At 44.0% G+C, this 18,000-nt stretch overlaps 3 protein-coding genes across 4 annotated transcripts; 1 reads left to right on the top strand and 2 right to left on the bottom strand.

Annotated features, from left to right (window-relative positions):
• Positions 1 to 825: 825 nt before the first annotated feature.
• Positions 826 to 5,268, top strand: bend3 (BEN domain containing 3). 2 transcript variants are annotated; one of them, XM_070842218.1, is made up of 4 exons: positions 826 to 948; positions 1,946 to 1,997; positions 2,261 to 2,439; positions 2,524 to 5,268. In XM_070842218.1, the coding sequence occupies exons 2-4, from the start codon at positions 1,949 to 1,951 to the stop codon at positions 4,738 to 4,740; spliced, it is 2,445 nt and encodes an 814-aa protein (XP_070698319.1). In that variant the 5' UTR covers positions 826 to 948; positions 1,946 to 1,948; the 3' UTR covers positions 4,741 to 5,268. The 2 variants fall into 2 exon arrangements, with proteins under 2 accessions (XP_070698319.1, XP_070698320.1); XM_070842219.1 differs by lacking the exon at positions 826 to 948 and adding an exon at positions 961 to 1,173.
• Positions 5,269 to 5,975: 707 nt separating this feature from the next.
• On the bottom strand, positions 5,976 to 8,439 carry mtres1 (mitochondrial transcription rescue factor 1). Its single transcript, XM_070842777.1, has 4 exons — positions 8,369 to 8,439; positions 7,023 to 7,476; positions 6,603 to 6,675; positions 5,976 to 6,494 (listed from the first exon to the last, which is right to left on the bottom strand). Exons 1-4 carry the CDS (start codon positions 8,385 to 8,387, stop codon positions 6,312 to 6,314), a joined length of 729 nt encoding a protein of 242 aa, XP_070698878.1. The 5' UTR covers positions 8,388 to 8,439; the 3' UTR covers positions 5,976 to 6,311.
• A 3,328-nt stretch (positions 8,440 to 11,767) lies between these two features.
• Positions 11,768 to 13,904, bottom strand: LOC139212399 (transmembrane protein 151B-like). Its single transcript, XM_070842941.1, has 2 exons — positions 13,827 to 13,904; positions 11,768 to 13,177 (listed from the first exon to the last, which is right to left on the bottom strand). The coding sequence occupies exons 1-2, from the start codon at positions 13,902 to 13,904 to the stop codon at positions 11,768 to 11,770; spliced, it is 1,488 nt and encodes a 495-aa protein (XP_070699042.1).
• Between the last annotated feature and the right edge of the window lie 4,096 nt (positions 13,905 to 18,000).

Genomic DNA, 18,000 nt, shown 5'->3' with positions numbered 1-18,000 from the left:
GCCTATCATATGCTTTTAAAAGCTTAATCTGCAAAATAGAAAACTGTTGCTGTCAGATAAATGGAGTGAACTGTGCAATATCACAATATTTCCCACTTAAACGTAGGCAAATAGACATGTAAAGTATTGTAGTGTTAAAATACGGCTACTTGAGTGCATGTACTACTTTCCACCACTAATGTTATGCGTACAGTTGTGTGTAATGTTTTGAGGAAAGGGGGGAAATGAACACTGGGAGAAAAAAATGTTTCTTTAGTTTACTCCTTTGTATAGACAGTGAGGATGCAGCAGCTAAAAAAGTCCCAGCACTGTGAGTGGGCGTGTGGGGCTGGCTGCCTCAGACCAGCCACGCCTGTGAGGATCAGCATAATGACAGCTGTAATTAAACACTTTTTTTTATAAAAAGCCTTTATTGATTAACAGACACCACATGAACGAAACAATTTCAGCAGTTGGAGCACCAACAGATCTCATATTGTGTACATGTGTTCAAAGTTTTGAATGCTTTTCTATTTTTAGAATAGTGCATTGACAAAATGTACTATTTGGCATTGTTTCCAAATATTTGAAAACTGGTTTATGATTTTCTATTTATGAGAGAGTGAACAAAATCAGATTATTGGTAATAGAAATAGACTTGCTTATATCTGATAATAATATGCAATAATCTGACAATAAACAATCAGCCTCGGTGCATATCTGTGTAGTAATATCTTGGTTCATAGGTTGGGTTTATTGGTTTATTCTTCACCCCTCTGTCCACAGCTGTGCGGAAGTGACACAGCAGGCGCGCGCCCCGTCACGTCACGTCACGTCACGCGAGAAAGCAGAGAAGCCGAGCGAGAAAAAAAAAACATCAACAACCAGAACAACAGTGGCCGCAAAACAGTCCGCAGACATGTCCAACACGCCGCTAACAGCGCCGGAGGACTGCGTGGACCCGTGAAGGTGAGCTCAAAGCGCGGGTCACGCACGTTTACCGTAAATTTAACAAGAGTCAGAGCAAGAGAGGAGGAAGAGGAGGAGGAGGAGGAAGAGGAGGAGGGGGACTCGTCCACGCAAACATTGCCGCGTCATTAAAAATTCCCAAACAAAATGTGGCAGAGTGCTAAAACGACGCCGTGCGCCGATACTCACAACGAGCCGTGTGGTCGTTAAAATGACTGCGCTGCGGTAAGAGTCCCGCTGCTGGTTTTGTCCCGTGTTTTGGTTCAAAGGTTCATGGGCGGAAGAATGAGGAAGTGGCTGGTTAATAAAGGCTGGAGGAGAGCTATGAGGCAGCTCAGTGCACGGTGGCACGCACAGCTAAAAGAGTTAGAGGCGACTATTGTGGCCGCGGTGTGTGTGTGTGTGTGTGTGTGTGTGTGGGTGGGTGGGTGGGGGGGGGGGGGGCAGGAGCTGGTATCACAGTTTAACCTGCTGAGCTAAAGCTGCAGGCTAGTTAATGTGTTTGCCTGCAGCTGATCACATGCTGTTTGTCATAACGGCAGCATACCCCCACCCCCACCACATGTGCAAATGTGGTAACTAAAATGAAAAGCATTGAAGTTTAATGTTCAGCTAAAATGCAGCTGTAGTGAAACGTAGTCACCATTAGTTTCCACCTGTCCACAGACTGTGATTTTAAAGTTACAGTGTGTATGTTGTGTTTTGATTATTTATCCAACTTAGTTTCTCTTCTTGGGTGAATTGACTCTGGAAATGTCTGTCACTCTGGGCTGCAACTGACAATTACTCTCACAGTCATTTCATGTACCCATCCTTTTCTTGATGAAGCGTTGGGTCTATAAATAATCAGTAACTTCCCACAGCCCTTTGTGAGACACATCCCAAAAGATTGTCAGTTTGCAATCATTGAAAACAATGAATCAAATCCAATGTCATATCATGTATGTTGCCTTGTTAGTGATGTATTCAGGCATAATTTTGAATTTTCTGTCTTTAGGCTATGAATTCCTCTGAGCATGGAGTTTCATATGAAGAGATGCTTGAGAAAGGTAACTTCTGCAACTTGTATCTGTGCCTATTCAACAGCAAAATTCCCATCAACTTCTATTTTATTATATTTTACTTACACACAGTAAATGTCAATATTGAAGTGGAAAGGGAACAAAAAGTCTGATCACATGAAGTCCTGATGATCTCTAGCGATACTTTTTGATATCACCTCTGTCCTCCACCTCGTCGATGCATATTTATAAATGTGAACAAGAAAACAAGTGCTTTGACAAAGACAACGTACATCTCTCATTATTTGCAGAACACAAGCATGTCCAGGACGTTAAGGAGGAAATGGAAGATTTCGCTATTTGCGAGTCACCTGAGGGACTCGGAGGAGGATCCCCTGGGGCCACTGAGGCTGGTAAACGGCCATCTGCAGAGATGGGCCCTGACACAAACCAGTCCACCAGCAGCAAGAGAGTCAGAGTCTCTGGCGAGGTAAGCTAACCTCAGACTGTTTTATCTAAAAGCATATACAACATGAACAATTTGGATATCATTCTTGTCATCAATTCTGTCTAGATGAGGCGGCACTTGATGGATGAGAGCAGCAGACACGAGCCTCTTTGCCTCACCACAACTGGAGAGAAGCAGAAATCCAGCGTCTCCTACAGAAAGCCTCTCTTCAGTATCTCCCACAGGATCTCAGAGAAGAGGAACACGCCAAGTCTGGAGCAGCAGGTCACTCATGGGGCCGGGAATCAGCTTAACTTCAGCAGCATCCTCTCATCCAAGCTCCAAAGTCCCGAGGAAAACGGCCCATTAGAGACCTTTCCCACCACAGACACTTCAGGCCAAGCTTCGCCAACAGACTCCAGCCTTTATCCTCTCATTGAGAAAATGTTTCTCATTCTCAACACCCTCAATTCAAGCATGACGCAACTGCACAGCAAAGTGGACTTGTTGACTCTTGAGGTCATGCGGATAAAGAAGCAGATCAAACCAGCTGACATGGTGACGGAGTTCCAGCCTCCTCCCGAGTATCTGCTAACAAGTGAGGAACTGAATCAGCTGATGGAGCAGACATCCAGCGCTGGGGAGCTTGGGTGTCGGCTGCTGGTGCACCTCTTCCCGGAGCTGTTCAAAGCCAGGGAGTGCTCTCATGAATGCATGGCAAGCAAGAGGACACTGGAGTCTCTCCATCTGCAGCTGATCCGTAACTATGTTGAGGTATGCTACCCTTCGGTTAAGACCAACAGCGTCTGGCAGGAAGAATGCCTCCTCCAGATTAATGACTTGTTTAATCGCTTTTGGGCTCAGAGGGACATGGAGAGTGCTCGGCTGCTCAGGAAGCAGACAATCACAGGTGGTGGGATAAAGGCTGAGCATCCTCAAACCTATCATTTCATTAATGAGCAGGGCCAGGAGGAGCATCTCTCTTTAGATAACCAGCAGGGCAGCCTGGCTGCGTCAGACCTTGGTTTCAACACTCAAGTCACAGAGGAGCTGGATGAGTTCTCTTCCCCTGAAGACTTTGTTATTTTCCTTATGCACCGTCTCTTCCCTGAGGTTTTTGAAGAAGGGAAAATGCCAGAAGGCTCCCGCAGTTTCAGTAGTGTGGGGCAGCTAATTCTGGACTCTGACAAGATGGAAATTATAAGAAAGTATATGGAAGCTAATTTTCCTGATGTGCCTGAGGACAGCTGGCTTCAGGTGTGCATTCAGCATATGGAGGATGCACTCGAGGGTCCTCACAGTAATGGCAATGGGAGTGAACCTGACAATATCAACGACGAGGTCTATGACCTGGCCAGCCTTCCTGAGGATGTTTCCATTATTAAGGTTCCAGAGGTGGGCGATTGTGAAAGGCCCAGTCGCAAGTCCAAAAAGTCGCTGCTTAAAGCCGTGGATTTTGACAATCTGGAGATTCCTCTACCTGACTTTACTGTTCCCCAGGAGTACCTCTTGTCCAGGGAGCAGCTGAAGAACAACTATGAATGTAGCTTGTCCATTGGGAACTTTGCTTCTCGGCTGCTGGTGCTCATGTTCCCTGAGCTCTTCACCCACGAGAACGCCCGGAAGCAGTACAACTGCAGCGGCTCTCTTGGTAAGAAACAGCTCGACCCTGTTCGCGTTAACATGATCCGTCATTATGTGCAGTTAGTCTACCCTCGGGCCAGGAACGACAGAGTGTGGATGTTGGAATTTGTGGGGAAACTTGACGAGAGGTGCAGGAGGCGCGACACGGAGCAGAGGAGATCCTACCTGCAGCAACGCAAAGTGTACGGTCATGAGTCAGAGCAGGACTTCCTCTGCCAGCTCAACCAGCTCAATCCAGATAGCATGAGGGAGGATCCAGATATTCCCTCTTTACCCCCTGAGAAAAGTAGCAAAGACTTCTGTAAAATCCCCCTGGACGAACTGACTGTGTCCAAACCGGACTTCCCTGTACCTTCTGTCTACCTGCTGTCAGACACTGAGGTACGGGAAATTGTCCAGCAGAGTCTCTCTGTTGGAAACTTTGCTGCCCGTCTGTTGGTGCGCCTCTTCCCCGAGCTCTTCACCCAGGAGAACCTGCGGCTGCAGTACAACCATTCAGGGGCCTGCAACAAGAAGCAGCTTGACCCCGTCCGCCTCAGATTGATCCGTCACTATGTGGAGGCAGTGTATCCTGTGGACAAGATGGAGGAGGTGTGGCACTATGAGTGCGTGCCAAGCATCGACGAACGCTGCCGACGCCCCAATCGCAAGAAGTGTGACATTCTTAAGAAGGCCAAGAGGTCGAGCACTGTGTCATAATTACAGTACATTTCAGTTAGGCAACACTTTTTGTCATGAAAATAATTGCACAGTATATAAGCTGAAACCGCATTGTTGAACTTTTACAAACTGTCCTCTGTAGGATGAAGCCAAGCTGTTGAGTTTCCTCAGTACTATTCTTAGTCATATTTTACCCTTTGACTACAGCAGTAGATGTTGTAGTTCATGTAGTCTTATTATTGGATAAAGAGTTAAAACTGCTTCTATTTATAAGCCAAAACTGTCATAGCTTATCTAACATACTTTGTTGATAAATGTTGTAGCCTTAATAAAAACAATAACAATGATAGTAGCTAATAGCATAGATCACACATTTGCTCTATGGATAGAAATCAATCACAATGATGTGATATATTTCCATTGCAGTTACTGATGTAGCATTGTGCCACCACTGTTTTAATAACAATGTGCTTATGTTAAGCCTTCTTATAGAAGTTTATATTATAAATTTAACATGACAATGGATCATGGTAACCTATTTCTAATAAAATCATAATTATAAATATGGCATATGTTGGACTGTGTTACATGCATAATGGCACCAAAGTCAAAGGACTTGCAGGACATTGACTGCAGTTTTACACCCAGAGCAATGAGAGGTTGACCTTTTCTTAATCCTGAACACTCCCCAACAAGCTCTGTGCAAGGCAACGAACACTGCTTCTACTAGTACTAACCGTTTTATATTTTGGCCTCAATAAAAGTATGCAACAAGCATTGGCTGATATGAAGAGTAGCCCAACATTCAAAGTGTAAGGTCCCATTTTATTCAAAATGCACTTTTTAATGTCTTTCCAACATAAATGTGTCCCCAGTGTGACTACAGATCTCTAAACTCCAAAAAAGACTGTCTGCTCCCATCTTTCAGTAAGTGTGTGAAATCGTGGTGTTTATGATGTCATAAGGGGACGTGTTGATCATGTGACCTCCTCCACCCCTTAAGCAGGCTGACTGAAAACTTCCTAAATCTACCTCGTTCTCCGCCATTGTTTTTTCCTCGCTAACGCCAGCTCCTGGTAACACGTCGAAGATGAGAACAGCAGATTGTTGTTTCTCTAAAACGGAGCGTTCAGACAGAAGCTGAACACAGCTGCAGCAGCCATGTCTGCTACGAGAAAAATAATGTGTTTTTCGAACATTAAACCATGTAAACTTGTTCTAGTGGGACCTCCAAATACAAATGTGAACTTGAAAACAAGCAGAACATTGGACCTTTAATGATTCAGATGAAAACTGATGAAAGAAGATGCCCTGTGTTCCTCATCAGGACATGATTTTATTCCATTTCAAATCTTCAAAGTGCACCTTTATTGTGGATGTCTCACAGTATAATGGGTAAAGGTAAATATTCAGATGCTCCCTACCAGCTGCTTAATGTATACAGCCGCTACGAACTGTCGACCTTAACGTTATACCTTTATAATCCATTCTAGATCCCTTTTCATGGAGACCATTCAAATGCCGCTCGTGATGTTTTTGGCATTCATCTCTGCGGTTGTCATCACCCTCACTGGCAAATGGTGGTACAGTCAGTACTGGCCTACTCAAGTTCATGGCTTGAAGGCCTCATCCTTGGAAAGCTCTAGACATTTCCAGCGCCTTATGGCAACTTTGTGCTTTTCTGTGGTACTTTGTTCACCAAGACTCTTCCGCAGGATGACTCTCATCAGAGTAACCTTGTTTGTTTCTTTGTTCTCCGACAGCAACATATCCAAGGTGTCCCCAACTCTGACCTGAAAACAGAACAAAACATGAGTAATGAGAAATTAGGTAAAAGACACAAGTGGAAAAACTGAGACTTTGGCACAGGAATATGCAACCTGCAATCAAAAATCACTCACTGTTTTACTTTTCTTGATGAGTTTCTGTCCATTTAGCCTGAGCTTGTTGTGATAGAAGGCATCCTCAATTTTACTGTTATAAGAGAAAGGACAGTTAGTCTAGACACATGTTCGTAACAGGAAAGGGTTTTGGACGCCTTGATGTTTACAGCTTACATCTGAATAGGTTCATGCAACATAATTTCCCCAAATCTGTAATTCCTGTGAAACTGAAATGCCACTGAGAGCATGGGAAACTTGAACCACAGCAAACAACAAATATGTTGTTTAAAACCTGCATCCTACTCAGCGTGGACAGCATTTACTGGCTGATATCTGTCTATTTGAAAAAGTCTGAGCCCTTGTTTCTCTACATTTAGCCAGCTGCAAAGAAAACATAGCGTTCAAGTCTGTGAGGGCAGCCAACATGCAGTGACTCACTTGCGCGCTATGTCCAGGCCACCTTTCATGATGACATCATAGCGAAAGGACGACACATATTTCTCCATGTCTTTATAATCCTTTGGTAAATTCGGGTCCTCGTCCACCTCATCTTCATAATCACTGTCCTCAGGGTCTTTTTCATCCTCATCCTCTTCCTCCTCCTCCTGTGCCATCCTGGCTGCACCTTTCTTCTTGTTGCTTTTAAACCTCAGATGATGGACCGACCAACCCCTGACAGTGTCTCTGCCGCGAAAAGCAGGCCTGTGGCAGCAAAGTGCGGGGAAAGCCGAGCAGCCCCACAGCTGGCGTGTGTGGATGGCCCTGGGACACCATTCGGTCTGCCTCAGTCCGTAACCAGCAGCCAACAGGTGGCGGGGGTTCAGCCTTCCGAGCTGCCTCATGGCAAGTGCCTGCACCACCAAACTTTGCATGTTGGCGCTCCACCCAGTCACTAGGAAAACATAGTTAGGAAGCATACTGCTGCATTACTGATCTAAGTATGAAAGCAGTAAACAGACTGAATTAAGATGCATTCAGTGTCAAAATTAAAGTCCTAAGAATGATTGATTAAGCTACGGCCATCAGAAGACTATATGTATATCAACTCTGTTTACTAGGTCTAGAATAAACTGTCAAACTCAGTATTGTAGACTTCCTATAATCCTATAATCTCACTATTTATACAACCACTTGTGTTATTTCATTATGTATCCATGTGATACCTGGTTTTCACTGATTGCTAAACCACCTTTGCGAAGAGTATTTGGATTATAGTCTGCAACACTATCCAACAAAATCCCAATTTGCTGTCAAAATAAAAGCCTCGCTAGTTTGTCTCGCTTGTGTAATAGCAGATGCTACATTAGAATTATTTAAGATTAATAGCTACTTATTCTATAAAACAATGATAGCAGGAGAGATACAATCTGATGTATAGTCATGTAAATTAAATTGAGTTTGTTGATTTTCCGGAAGTGCTCTTTTATTCTGTTTCTACTTGAAACCAGCCAACAGCAAACATTTATGGAGAGAAGCGCTGCACCAGTTAAGGAATAATGCATTTTATATTTAAATAGGAGCTTCTGTTTTGCAGTCTTTTTTTAACATTATTTCATGTAAAGGGTGTTTCTGTGTGACTGAGCTTGACACTTTCCCAGCTAAAGTTGAAAACCAGCTGAAGCAGACACGGCTAGCTAGCTTCACTGGGCTCGTGGACTCATTGTTTCAGTCGACGTGCAGCCTACCACGAGCTCGCTATGCTACAATGACAGTGCAGCCAGTTTTTCCTCTGAGGCTAAATATGAAGTTACCAACATGCAATAATTCTTCGGTAGTCCACTCACCTATGGAGTAACCTTTCATTGCCTGTTACTGTGCTTCCTCGCTGCCTCTGAGCCGGTGGCTTGTTTACCAGCTGGTGTCAATGTGCTGCCACCTGCCGCACTGGAGGAGAACGACATTACCTGGCCGAGCTCATGAGGTAGCACAAGACCACACTGGGATTTTTAGTGTTTTTATACAAATCTATCAAAAAACCCAAGTCTGTGTCAGCCTCAGCCTTTTCTCTGTCCTCCTCTTTATACTTCCAACAACCGCGTTATGTTCTGTCATAACTCAGTGGTAGATTTTTTACGCAATGCCCACTTAATCTGCTATAATAATTGACCTGGAAATAATTATCTAGGAAAGTCGAGCTATCAAGTCAAACAATGTGGCTGTATCACTGTCAGCCTCTGCCTTTCTGTATTTTCATAGTTTTTATACAGTGGAAAGACTGAAAATTATTTTAATGTTATTACAGTATTCAATAGCAACCCTGCTATTTGTTGGAGGACAACATCAGTTTATTTTTTTTAAGGCGTATGCCACTGAGGAAAAGATTAATACAATCGTCTCCGGGTCATTTTCAAACATATTTTAACCAGTATTTCAAAGAATTATCTGCCAATGTTTTTAAAAAGGATTTAAAAGTAAAAGTGAAACTCAAAGCAAAATTAAATAAATATAGGCTGAAGATAGGCCTTTCCTACAGCACACATCTTGACTTGTCATCATAGGAAAACATCACTGGTTTAAATACTTTTAAACCAAAGAAGCTAAATAGAAGCCAGTCATCGTACATTGTATTATTTATACCTGTTATGCCCAAGTCAAAAAATCCATAAAAAATGTCTTTTGGTTTCCATGAAGCAGCTCCTCCAGTAAACACTCTCCCCATCCAGAATTTCCCAACAAGTCTGAGGATCCAAGCCAGCAACATAATTTAAATATACATGGGTTTCCCCGTGACATTTATTGCAACTTTTATTTTTCCAGCATAAGATAAATTTGAATACATAGTTTAAAAGGTGATCAAGGTATTTATATAGCCCATTTGATTATGATGACAACAAGAACATTTTAAACATTTTACAAGAAGCTTTAAGTTGTCATGTACTGTTTTATGTCCGAGCAGTTGTGTATTTGTCATTATATCAGCTTGAATACTTTAAGGGAATTTACATCAACATTCAGCTTCACTACAATTCATAATGTCTAGTGTCACTTCAAGTGCATAATACTGGTGTCACCACATTATTGAAAACAATGTACAAACAAGATGTTATTTGCTAGGATGCATACAGTAAGCTCCTGCTTAATGTTATAAAAAAGTCAGTTAGAAAGTTTGTATGGTGTCCATGTGTAAACGGAAGTGCATTTACATCCTTGCATATACTGCCTGTAAACTAAGCTCAGAAGAGTCAGACGTCCTCCACACGAATCAAATGTCGACATCCAAAGTCTCTTTAGGAAACGTGGTGACTTGTTGGTGTGTGCTCTTTCACTCTCTGAGCACATTCAATATACACTTGACAGTGAACTCATCATTTTAGAGATGAAAAAATGGAGCACAATTCTTTTACTATAGAGACATAATGGACTTATACTACAGTATATCACATATGCTGGTGGTTTACATTCAGGTATGTTTTATGGTTTTTTAACACACTGTTTTAGCAGAAGGAAAACATGCAGATCTGAGCACAGATTTAATGACCTTGTGATCTTCTTGCCTCTAAACCCACACTGTTGTTGTATGATAGATGATAATGGTAGCAACTGAAGTGACATCCACCTGCTCAAATGTACTGTAGATTCAATGTAAACCTGTCCTCGTCTTTAATGACATGTATACGAGTTTGTACCACAGTTTACGGCAGGCAGTAGGTAGAAAAACAGTCCACTTTAAGACAACATGTTAGAGCCACTCATGGACTTGCTTAATTGATTATGGATGATTGATTTTTCAGAGTGTGTTTTAGTTTGTTATGCTGAGGGCTCATAAGACTAGACAGTGTTAGTGCTCCAACAACTTTCCAGTTTCTGGGTCAGTCAGGACAAATCATGTCAAATGTTAAAGCAAAACCTTAAACACCTCAACAATGTTAAAAGCTTTTCGGACTCAGTTTTGTTTTGTTTCTCATTTCCCTGCAGGTTTTGTTTCTCATTTCCCTGCAGGTACCCAAGCTGCGACAGTGTGCCGTCACGCTGAGATGACCTGCGATGGAGGTGTGTTGGACAAAATGTTTCAAAAACTTCAGCTGTAAACATCGGGTTTAGACGTTAGTCCATCAACATCCAAAAGAAAGGTGTGTTTCTCTCTACAGCTGCCAAATAGCACCAACAGTCAAACAGTCAAGCAAGGAGAGATTCATTGTGGAAGAAGTGTATCAGTTATAGCCAATTCTGCACCCCATAGCCTCAATAGACCAGAATGCAACACAGCCACAAGTCAGGCCTGCATTGAGTGAGGGGCATGAGTCTTTTTTTTTTCTCTCGGTTAGAACAGCTTTTTTACACATAAAACCCTAACCCTGGAAATAAGTTTACATCTGTTGATAAAGGCATTCTGGGAAAACGCAGAAAGTCACTAACTAAAGAAGAAATCAGGCATAAAAAGACAGCCAAAAAAAAAACTGTAGGCACATGAAAAAAAAATCTGAATTACAGCACTTCACTTAAGGAATGAAAATGTTCAAACATAACAGATTGGCAGCGCACTGTGTGGGAGTGCCCAACTGTCTGTTTTGGATCGGAGGTTTCCATATTGACCAGTGTGTCTTTGTGATATGCATAAGCGCATCATATCTGATTATTCCTCCTTTTCACCGCTTCACTTGAGGGGATGGTGTTTGTTTTCACGGTTATTGCTGTTATTAGAAGTAGATTTGACTTGTAGAAACTCCTCCACTAGATGAGAATAAAATCGTCCGAATCAGCTCCCACTTTATCTAAAGGGTCGGCTCTGATGTGTTTGTGTTACTGAGACTTCACTGAATGGATGAGATGTTTAAACGTGCCCGTACCGTCCGTGGCGTCTGAAAAGGTCTTATGAGGTAACTGTAGCTTCAGTTTCAGTTTCATATGTACAGTGCATATGAGATCTTAAAAGCTATGGCAATGATGGTACAGTGTAACAGTCGTCGTCTGCTTGCTTTTCACTGGAAGCCAGACAGGTGTGATTTTTTCGCATTTGTGTATCCCAGTAGGTTCACATACTGTGTCGCTTTGTTCTCCACTCACCAATCACTGTTATTGCTTTGGTGATTCACACATTCAGGATTTGTTTGTTTCAGATAGTATGATAATACAGCACGAATCTGTGTATCTCACTTTAAGACTTGTTTACACACTCCACATGTCAGAGGTGTTATGTAAGGATGCTACAGAAATGCCACTGTGTGTTGTCAGTGACTGCATAGTCATAAGGAGGTCTCCACACAGGAGCCATTTCTGTGGAAAGACCTGTGGTTGTGGCAATTCTCGCTGCAGTGGACAATGAGCACTGGGTAGCAAAGTGCATCCTCATAGTCTGGGGGTTCCTCGTCATCTGTGGTGAGGCGCTCTGATAGACAGCGGGTGTTTTCGCTCGGACTCTCCTGGTCATCCAAGCTGCCGCTCCTCCAGAAGCAGCTGCGCTGGGAGCCGTAGCGCCGTGCCAAGGAGAACCGACTCCCGCTGAAGGGTATGCGGGAGCTGGCACCAGTACAGATGCTGAGGGCGCTCCTGGAGAACACAGAGGAGCAGCTGATGGCTCTGTGGCAGCGCTCACAATTCTGACGTACCCCACTGAAATTGGACGGGCACTGGGCCAGGTCCATCAGGCCAGCCTCTGAGTAACTGGGCACCAGTTGCTGGTTGGACCGAATGTGCCATTCCAGTTCTGTACTGTCTATGGTGTTAACACGAGGGATGCGACGCCAATATGGCCGATCGTCGCATGGGGTCACCGGGAGGTAATCATGCCCAAAGAGCTTCTCCACACGGTAGTGCACATAGGCAGTATGATACTCTGTGAAGACTCTGAGAGGCCAGGAGAAAGTGAGAAATGAGGCAAACCAGAAGACGTAGTGGGACAGATACCAGGGGTGGTGCTCTGGGTCAGACAGCACCAGGACGTACTCCTTCAGGTCTATGTTTTTCAGGTGCATGCCCTCTCTGGCCTCCATGTAGTCATCAAGGCCCTCATTGTCAGTGAAAAACCTTGCACGTTGTGTAAGGTAGGAATTCTCGGATTCTACGTTGGCAAAACTGAAGCACTTGGTGAACCTCATCTTTGTAAGAGCAGACTTCTCCAAGCCCAGCAGCTGTTTGGAAACATCTTTCACACCGCAGTGGCTGTAGTCAAATTCAGCCTCCGCCACGTGGGTGTTGACTCGTTCATGGTAAACCTGGGTGCTGGTGTAAGCGTCCCCGTTGCGGTAGCGTGTGACTTGTCGTGTTCGGCGAACATAGTGGTAGCTGATGGCTTTCCACCAGATACAGGGCTTAGCCTGCTGCATCCTTTGGATGCGCTCGTAGATGCCCTCCACATCCACTTTGTGCTGCAGCTCATTCTTCACATGACAGTGCCAGCACTCCACCAGATAGACTAAGTAGAGCATGCCCAGTAGGGCCAGGGGGATGTAGATATAGCCATCAGAGCAGGGGCTGTCATGGTACATCATGGATTTCCCTTTGAAGGCACTGTCAAAGGTGAGGCGGGTCACCTTGGTGACATGACACCAAACCATCGCTCCCATGCAGCCATACATGAGAACAGACAGGAGCAGGCATTTCCAAAAGCTCTCCCGGCACAGCGACTTGCTCAGAGACTGCTTCAGGGGCCTTTGCTGTTGAGTCAAAGCACAAACAAAACAAAAGAGGGAGTGACAGACTGTTATCACCTAATTTATCACCCACTTAAAGTGTCATGCTGCTTGTTGCAGTGTGCACCACCGCTGACTGATCACTGCAACATCTTTACCACAACAAGGGTTTTTAATTTTAACATTTAATAGGTCACGCGACTGCAGTAGTATCATTGCATTAGAAACTCCCAAAGGGTTCCCCAGAGAATCAGTGCAAGCAGTGGATAACAAGAAAGTTCCCTCAGCCCTGTGGACATTTCACGGCCTTTTATAGCCACCTACTGGAAGTGCTAGAGGGATATTAAGAGGAAATCAGTGCCACTTGGCCACTACAGATCGATGTAAGGCGGGCAGAGATACACATGTGTCCAACCGTTTTACTCTGAAAAGATTCATGCAGGCTACAAGCCTGTAAAAATCCTCTAATGTGAAGCTGGAGTTGAGGTGATCGCCTGTAAAACCAGATCTCTGCCAAATAATTCACCTGCAGCGTGTTACATCCTGCTCACTGTGCACATGGATCCATTTAAAGCCCTGCGCCAACATCTAACAAACACATCAGATAGAAAAAAACAAATAAAAACAACCTGACATATAGCTCTTATAGGGGATGCTAGAAAAGAATACCCACCTCCTCTCTGGTGTCCTCCTCGAAGACGGTGGTGGTGCTGGTTTCACTCGCAGTCGCAGCCGAGGCTGGAGGGGACATGGTGCTGGGCAGCTACTGACGGTAATGACAGGGCGTGGAGGAGGAAGAGGAGCAGATTTCACTACCTTGCCCTGCAGAGTCCCTCAAGCAAGACGAGCTGCTTGTGAGCCGCGCACTGCATCTGTCATCATGTCGACACAGTCCGCCCCGAGAAGAGCCCGAGACAAGACGACGGAGGCATGGTGGTCGGTGGAAGCCAAAACAGAGGGATCTTTCCCGGTGGTGGAAAAATGAGAGAAGCGGGAGAGGAGGAGGTGGTGGTGATGATGATGATGGTGATGATCGAGGATGAGGGGGGGGGGGGGGGGGGGGTTAGTATCTATTGGAAAGCCCGCATCCTGCCTCCTACGGTGTAGCTGTCAGTGCCGCAGTAACATGATCGTATAGGTTGTTGCTGTATTAGCTGGGATCGGTGCAAAATGAGCGGAGCGCGCCCTGCTCCTCACGGTGTGTCCACACAGAGAGGAGGGGGGGGGGGGGGCAGGGTCGCTGCCCAGGCAGGTGGACGGTGAGACGCTGTTGCGTAAATCTGTCGCTTAAAGGGAAAGTCCACCCCGAAACTGAGACCTAAACTGTGCTGCTCCGGTGAGGACGTAGTGTTTGAGGATGTAAGTGTCTGATGTCTAAGCTGGAGATCACAGCATCAAGACTAAAACTGTTGATCAGGTGCCACTAAAGCAGGTGGTCCATCAGCAGTGATTTATAAATGTATACAGTGATGGCTGGGCCAAGTGTTGGGACAACCTTTAAAAACCTCTACAGCTCACAGTATCAATGAAGCACTGTTATGATGTGATGCAAAAATCACAACATCACAACAGTGTAGGAGCATCATAGTGATGCGCTGATGTGGTGATAATTTAAACTCATCAGGTTACTCTCTGATCATTGCTCCACTTCGTACTCAGAAATTGTTTAAATACAATTTAAGAAGTTTGGAAATAAATGCCAGCAGGTGCAAGGACATATCTAGAGGGCTGTTAAATGGGGTGATGGGAGAAGTACTGAGATCCTTCACTTAAATACAAGTAGCAATGCTACAGTGTAAAAATACAATTGCATAAGTTGTTATTGCTTAAATAATGGAAATATATGCAAGAAAAAAGGAAATAAATGAAGGGAGAGTAGATGGTAAGTTGTTGCCATATGGCAAAAATCGTGGAAAATACCATAATATCCATTTTTTTCTAAAATCATTCTTTTACTGAAATCCAACTCATAACTGATGAAACGTATAACCCAGTACATCCTAATTGGACTACACTTTATCACAGTATGTTTGAAATGCACACAAAAGTGGACAAACATGTAATTCGGGTGAGACATCCCAGTTCCCTCTGTTAAATCTGTGATTTCCAGCAGTGTAATCCAGATGATATGTTACACTAGGTCTGAAATTATGATGTAACAATAATGCCATTTGCCTTTTAAATGTAATCAAAAGTTCTAAACACGGTGAAGCATGGTGCCACGAGAGGCTGCCTGTGGGGGCATTGGGGGAGAGCCAGGCCACCCAGAGGACACCCAGAGCTCACAGAGCAGGTTCAGAGCACAGCCAGGGGCTGGCTGGGGACTCTGCGGTATGCATGTAGTGGCCATACAGCAACAAATTAATTTTGTAAAAGAACGTATCAAACCTAAACTGGTTTTAATGATGAAAATTACAAATTAACGTACCCTAAATAATGTTTCATTTTTTTCTTGGAAGAATATTGCCTAAATATTGACCAATTAGTTGCCTTTGGGAGCCTCAGATCACGACCTTCTCAGTGTCAGAGGAAAAAGGAAGTCATACAGGATTTATTTGTCATTTCATCAAACACTTTTCACGACTAAACATTAAACATGGGTTTTATATTAGTGCTTTTTATTAAAATGGAGATAAAGCAGGCTAATTGTTGCCACATAACAACGCTATGCCTTAGAAGGTTAATACTTTCCACCGCTGTTCAGAGCTCCTGTAGACTGCAGTGTTTTATGGAGCCAACAATGAAAGAAGCTAAGAACTACAACATTTCCATGACTGATTTTATCATTGTGTTGCACAATATGAAAAATGTTTTCAAAACAGTTGTTTCAGAAACCAGAGTACCAAACATGAAATTAAAAAGGAAGCTCCATATAGTTACCGTTTGCATGTGGAATTACGGATCAGAAATAACAAGAAGCGCACTCCTCTATCCTGAACATCATTATAAAATATAGAAAAACATGCATGGTCACATAATTCAGCCACACGCCATGAAAGAGACTCCACCAAATATCAAAATCATACGAAATTCTGGTCACAGTTATACTTACAACATCTTTTTAAAAAAAATACAAAACTCCTTTCAGGAACCCATTCAGAGTCTCAGAGGGCCGAGTGAAGTTACATGCTCACGTGCTCTGCTTGGTTGTATAGGTGATATACATGCAGGGGCACTGCTTAGCAGCATGTATAGAAACCGTCACACACATTCAGCTGTTGTGTTGATGTTTCGCACATTTAAAAATTGATCACATAGAGAAGATTCCAGATGTTTATAAATGTATGAACATAAAAGATATATATGTGCTTACAACTGCATTACAGAGGGTTATTAACTAGATCCTTATTAGAGGAATGGATCTGAATCTTGTACAGACTTGTGCAGGCTGGATCACTGTTATTCAGTAAAGCCGCAGTTTGTTTCACAGATACTTGTGAATGAAGTGAGTGTAAACCTGACAATCTTCAGCCTCAGGGCTATTATCTCCTCATGCTGACCTCCTTGTGTGAAACTGTTTACTCCTTCTCCCAGGGTCTCCTCTTCTGATGACGAAGGGAACCCTTAAAGGGAAAGAGAACAAAGGCTGTGACTGAGAAAGCTCCTCACCAAGGGTCATACACTCTTTACAGAGATTCATAGTCATCCTCAGTTCTGAGATGGTCATATGGGAACAATCTTGGACTGATCTTTAGCTCCAACAATCTGATCACAGCAGAATCACCCTGCAGTAAAGCAGTGAAGCCCAGTTCCTGTGCCGGAGCTACTTACAGTGTACATGTTGGAGAGGTTGTTGAAGAGCACTTGGCCTGCGCTCACTTTGTTCCTCACCCCTCGCACGGTCCCGTTCTTGCTGCAGATGTTGATCCGTTTGTTGCTGAAGAGCATCTCTCTCTTGGCACTGGCGTACCTGAGCAGGTCATCGGGTTCGCAGCCGTTCTCGTCCAGGCTGGTCTCCACCACCAGGCCGCTCAGGTGGCTGTTGGCCTCGCTGGGGGGAGGCGGGCTCCCCTGCTCTGCCTCCGGGCTGCTGGTGCAGTCTGAGTCCACCGAGTCCGACGCTGAGCCGCACCAGGCCGTTTCATCCTTGAACACCTCCGCTAAGACCCGGCCGCTGTTGGCAGATGCTACTCTAAAGCGGACGGTCTTCCCAGCCTTTGCTTTCTCCTGTTTCACTTTTGGCCCCTCCATTGAAATACAAGAACGTCTTACATGTTTCACATCCCATTCAGAAAAGCCAGACGTGCTCTTTCAGCTCGAGTCACAGTGGGATGCAATTATCAAACAATAATATCCTCATTGACGTGTCAAAATGAGCTGAAAATACCCCGAGTACAAAAACTAGACACCCAAATGGTTAATAATGAATGAGCTTCTGCCATGGTAACAGCTAAAACAGGCAAACAGTAAATTGATATTACCATGATCAATAATAGATTAAGGTTAGTTTTCAAAGAGCAGATAGACTACAGGCCTGTGTCTAGTCTTAGGTGTGCAGTCAGGACATGCTCTGTTTGCAGTGACTAAACAACTAAAGGACTACAGATGACCCCTTTGTGCACTTTACCCCGTCTGCCCCTGAAGTGAGACAGGAAGAATAGTGATTTATCAAATATTTACCAACTTGCTGTAAAGATTACATTATAGGGCAATGGCAAGATGTATTACGGCTTTAAATAATATTGATGCTGTGCTTAGAGAAATGCATTTCATTACAGGCATCATCAGTTTTCTGGGTTTTTCACTACAACAGGTGATTACCTATGCAGCCATCAAATCAGGAGGAGCAAAAGCAACAAAACCATAAAATTGTCACAATCATGAAGAATTTTCAGCCGTTTTAATTT

Source organism: Pempheris klunzingeri, chromosome 13 (genome assembly GCF_042242105.1).
Source record: "Pempheris klunzingeri isolate RE-2024b chromosome 13, fPemKlu1.hap1, whole genome shotgun sequence".
Classification (NCBI taxonomy): domain Eukaryota; kingdom Metazoa; phylum Chordata; class Actinopteri; order Acropomatiformes; family Pempheridae; genus Pempheris; species Pempheris klunzingeri.
This window is presented reverse-complemented; position numbering and strand designations above follow the sequence as displayed.

Excerpts from the sequence above, each read along its gene's own strand:
- mtres1 (XM_070842777.1), bottom strand. Across the intron at positions 6,676-7,022 it reads GGCCTGGACATAGCGCGCAA|TAAAATTGAGGATGCCTTCT; the intron begins GTGAGTCACTGC and ends CTCTTATAACAG. Across the intron at positions 6,495-6,602 it reads TCATCAAGAAAAGTAAAACA|GTCAGAGTTGGGGACACCTT; the intron begins GTGAGTGATTTT and ends TTCTGTTTTCAG.
- LOC139212399 (XM_070842941.1), bottom strand. The coding sequence starts at position 13,904 with ATGTCCCCTCCAGCCTCGGCTGCGACTGCGAGTGAAACCAGCACCACC. Across the intron at positions 13,178-13,826 it reads AGGAGGACACCAGAGAGGAG|CAAAGGCCCCTGAAGCAGTC; the intron begins GTGGGTATTCTT and ends TTGACTCAACAG.
- bend3 (XM_070842218.1), top strand. The coding sequence starts at position 1,949 with ATGAATTCCTCTGAGCATGGAGTTTCATATGAAGAGATGCTTGAGAAA. Across the intron at positions 1,998-2,260 it reads TGAAGAGATGCTTGAGAAAG|AACACAAGCATGTCCAGGAC; the intron begins GTAACTTCTGCA and ends CATTATTTGCAG. Across the intron at positions 2,440-2,523 it reads GAGTCAGAGTCTCTGGCGAG|ATGAGGCGGCACTTGATGGA; the intron begins GTAAGCTAACCT and ends AATTCTGTCTAG.